Below are 3,470 nucleotides of genomic sequence, written 5' to 3'. Positions count from 1 at the left end.
TTGATTTCTCAAGAGCCTCCGGCTTCCTAAGAAACCTTGGGAAACAAGTTCAGAATACTAGCATATGCTCTGATGCATTTTCTAGGTACAAAGGCTTCTTTATTACTGTTTTTTGGCTAAAACAGTTAAGATAGCATGGTTTATCATCATTTTTAAAACACTTGAGAGAGAACAATGTGAGTGCATTTTTATTTCAGTTTTAACTTCTTTATTTCATTGCTGTACAGTTGCATTACACTTGGCTTTAATCCCTTAAGCATTATTTTCCTTGGCAAAATAGTCACTGAACTGAGTAGAACTTACTATTGGAAAAATATGCTTGAAAAACCAGTGTGATGTCAATGCCAACTGAAACCCGTGGAGCTTAAAATGTCACAAATGTGCCTGTAGCTGAAATACATAGCTCCTCATTTTTTTGACTGAACTAGGAATGTTGTAAGTCTTAGGTTGTGAAGCCAACTGTAAAAACCAGAGAGTAGCCTCCTAAAACTGAATGTGTGCTTTTTTTTCCCCCCCATGAACAATCATTCGAAAAACAATTATATAAAACTTGATGTACGAAAATTTCATAGGCAACGAATGACTGCATGGCTCTGCTTCCAGTCTTGCCTGCATTAACTGTGGCTATCGGTAAGAAGTCGGGCTACAGGCTTCTTAGAGAAAAGACAGAACCTGTAAAACATGTTTGATATCCAAATATATAAATAAGCACTACTGAAGAATAATTCAGAAGACTGTGGTGATTCATTATGAACAGATGCTATATATGGGAACAGTAACATTGCTAGGTAAGGAAGAAGCAAGATATTTTAGGAGTCTTGAAAATCTCTTCTAGTTCTTCAGACAGATCATGCTGCTATAGTTACTTTCTAAAAAAAATATATATTCTGAAAAGCACTTCAGTAAAAGAAACATTTTCCTGGAACTATTATTTAACCAAGACCTTCTACAGCACTAAAACACACTGCAACTGAGTTCCCGATACAGTTTTAAGAATGCATGGGGTAAAAAAAAGAACAAAAAACCTACCATACCTGCACCAGGAGCTATTTATTAGCATAACACTCTTCCTTTTAAAGATTTCGTAACAACTGAAGTATATACAAAGTCTTACAGCATTTACACAATAAAAAAGTTTCCTATTAGCTGATGAAGTATAAGGTAGTGCTGCAATTTACTTCAAAGCATGTATACAATAATAATGAAGCAGACCACTGTACTTTCAACTTCTTTGCTACCACACCACCACTGTCCGTTGAAATGACAGTTAATTAAACCACTGGGAAGACACAGATTGTCAAAAGATTTGTAACAGGTTGACCTGCAGCACTAACCATCATAGAGAGGAAAGAAGAAAAAATAAAAGAAAAGCTACATACTGTCATGTGTCTACACTTTTCTAGAGCTGTAACAAATTTTCACAGCCTTAGATATAACATATGCAAGACAACATAATCACAATTTTTCAGATATAGATCAGCTACTGAGTGTATTTACTTCTGAATAGGAGGCGTTATATTGATATGGCTGTGTGTTTCCATTTTTGTTCATTAACTGTTCAAATAGGTCTACAAAAAAATTAAAAGACAGCATGGAGTTTGCAGTCATGATGTGTTTGACTAGTAAAGGCATTCAGTATCAGCTATAGGATCTAATTATTCCTGTCAAAAGTTTAAGACCAGGAATCTTTAAGTAAAAACCAAACCCGCAAAATCCCATACCTACACAGTTTTCATTGGTTGACTCCAACCTTCATTAACCTTTTCCAAGAGGGATAATACAAAATCATAATCACCAACCCAAATGCAAGTCTCATTTAGTTTATGAGAGGTCAAGCAGATTCACTAGACTACTTTGGCTGTAAAGCCGAGGGAGCTTACCTAGAAAAAAGAAAACTTTACTGAACAGTCCCTTACTACAAGTAGGGATATATAATTTAACAATGATACATAATTTAAGAACGTAGCATTCTTTGCCTTCTAGAAACAGTTTTGCATGTGCCACTAATGCACTTCCTGCAGGAGATAAGGCTGCTTTGCCTACCGTTGACCGTCTAAACTTCTTGTTTTGGCCAATTTTGCTTTTCTTTCCCCCCAAAGGGATTCAACTTAGAAACTGGTAACATCAGTTGACAATATCTGTATTAAGACAAAAAGTGACATATATAAAATCCACAAGGAACCACATAAATACCAAAGAAGCCATAAAACCTTTCCATGTAAACACTCTGATTATACTGAAGCCCTAATTAGATTCTCGTCTTAAACTTTTGGCAGATAATGTGTATGCTCAGCCAGGCTTTGTAGTTAGTTATTGTTCAAGTGGAAGCCAGGTCAGCTCACATGTTGACAGGCATGCAACTTGGAAACATTGCACAACAAGCAACACAAAGAGATTTGAGAAGTGTACAAGACTTCAAGTAGACTTCACAACCCTTCACAACCGAATATTCACAGACAAAGATACAGTCCTTGCTTTTTCTATGGTGGATTTCTCTCTCTCACACATGGGATACTTTCTGTGACTCTCTAGCTTGCTTGATGCTATATAACCACTTGATGATTCTGGCATTCCTTTCAATGGCAGAAATGCCGTATGGCACACGGTCATTGGCACTGTCATCGTTTCTAAGGTCACTGTTGCTGTCCTGAGACTGTTCACAGTCTGAGCTAATCATGCTTGCACTGCGAAAGTTGAGGGATATAATATCAGAGTTAGCCCTTGCAAAGTTTTCCATTCCGAGGTTTTCAAGCTCTTCAGGATCCAGTCCGCAGTAGTTAAAGAATCGTTCAACATCTGCGTCGACACGAAAGTATCTGTCGCTTAAGTCTGATTTTGATCGCTGTAGGGAGGGTCTTCTACTAACTCCGCATCCAGACTCGACTGCCTCAATCTCTGGGGATTTTAGGGTGGCGATGGCAGCGATTTTGGGCTTTGGAGGCAGAGGTGGGGCTGAACTACTGCAGGGTATTGCTTTTAAGGGCTTTGCACTAGTTACTTTCCTAATGTCTGAGGAGCTGTGAGAGACATGCAAGAAAGTCTCTGCTGACTGATCTAGGAGCCTTCTGCTGACGTTGGAGCTGCTCTCCTGCGGGCTGCTACGGCCCTGCGTGGGGTAAACCTTCAAAGATTCGGCGAATGAATGTCGGTTCAGCTCCGTCGAATCGGCTCTGTGGGGCGGCCAGTTTCGGGGTCCGTGCTTATGCCCCGAACCCGAGCTGGACCCTTCGGAGCTGTTGATGATGTTCTTCAAAATCTCGAGTTTCAGATTTTCCCTCTGGACACCACTCTCGGTCTTTGCATTGTTGCTGAAGACCTTCAAGGTGGGGCTCCCCAGTGCTCGCTTGGCCGCAGGACAGACCGGCGGCTTCGCCAGTACTGCCGGCTTCACGGGCTCCTGCTTGGCGTTGATGACCTCCTGGCTCTTGACATATTTTGCCTTGTCGGCTTCTAGCCTCTCCACCGCGCTC

The 3,470-nt window shown here is 40.4% G+C and overlaps 1 protein-coding gene across 1 annotated transcript in view; it reads right to left on the bottom strand.

Moving 5' to 3' along the window:
* Positions 1-419: 419 nt before the first annotated feature.
* FAM110B (family with sequence similarity 110, member B) overlaps positions 420-3,470 on the bottom strand; it is a 3,296-nt gene continuing 245 nt past the window's right edge. Inside the window, exon 2 of the mRNA XM_009866838.1 lies at positions 420-3,469. Coding sequence (XP_009865140.1) covers positions 2,501-3,469 — 969 coding nt within the window. The 3' untranslated portion in view covers positions 420-2,500. The remainder of the gene's footprint in view (position 3,470) is intronic.

This window comes from Apaloderma vittatum, unplaced genomic scaffold (assembly GCF_000703405.1).
Source record: "Apaloderma vittatum isolate BGI_N311 unplaced genomic scaffold, ASM70340v1 scaffold15950, whole genome shotgun sequence".
Lineage (NCBI taxonomy): Eukaryota > Metazoa > Chordata > Aves > Trogoniformes > Trogonidae > Apaloderma > Apaloderma vittatum.
The sequence above is the reverse complement of the archived record's forward strand: the minus strand, read 5'-3'. Positions and strand labels throughout refer to the sequence as shown.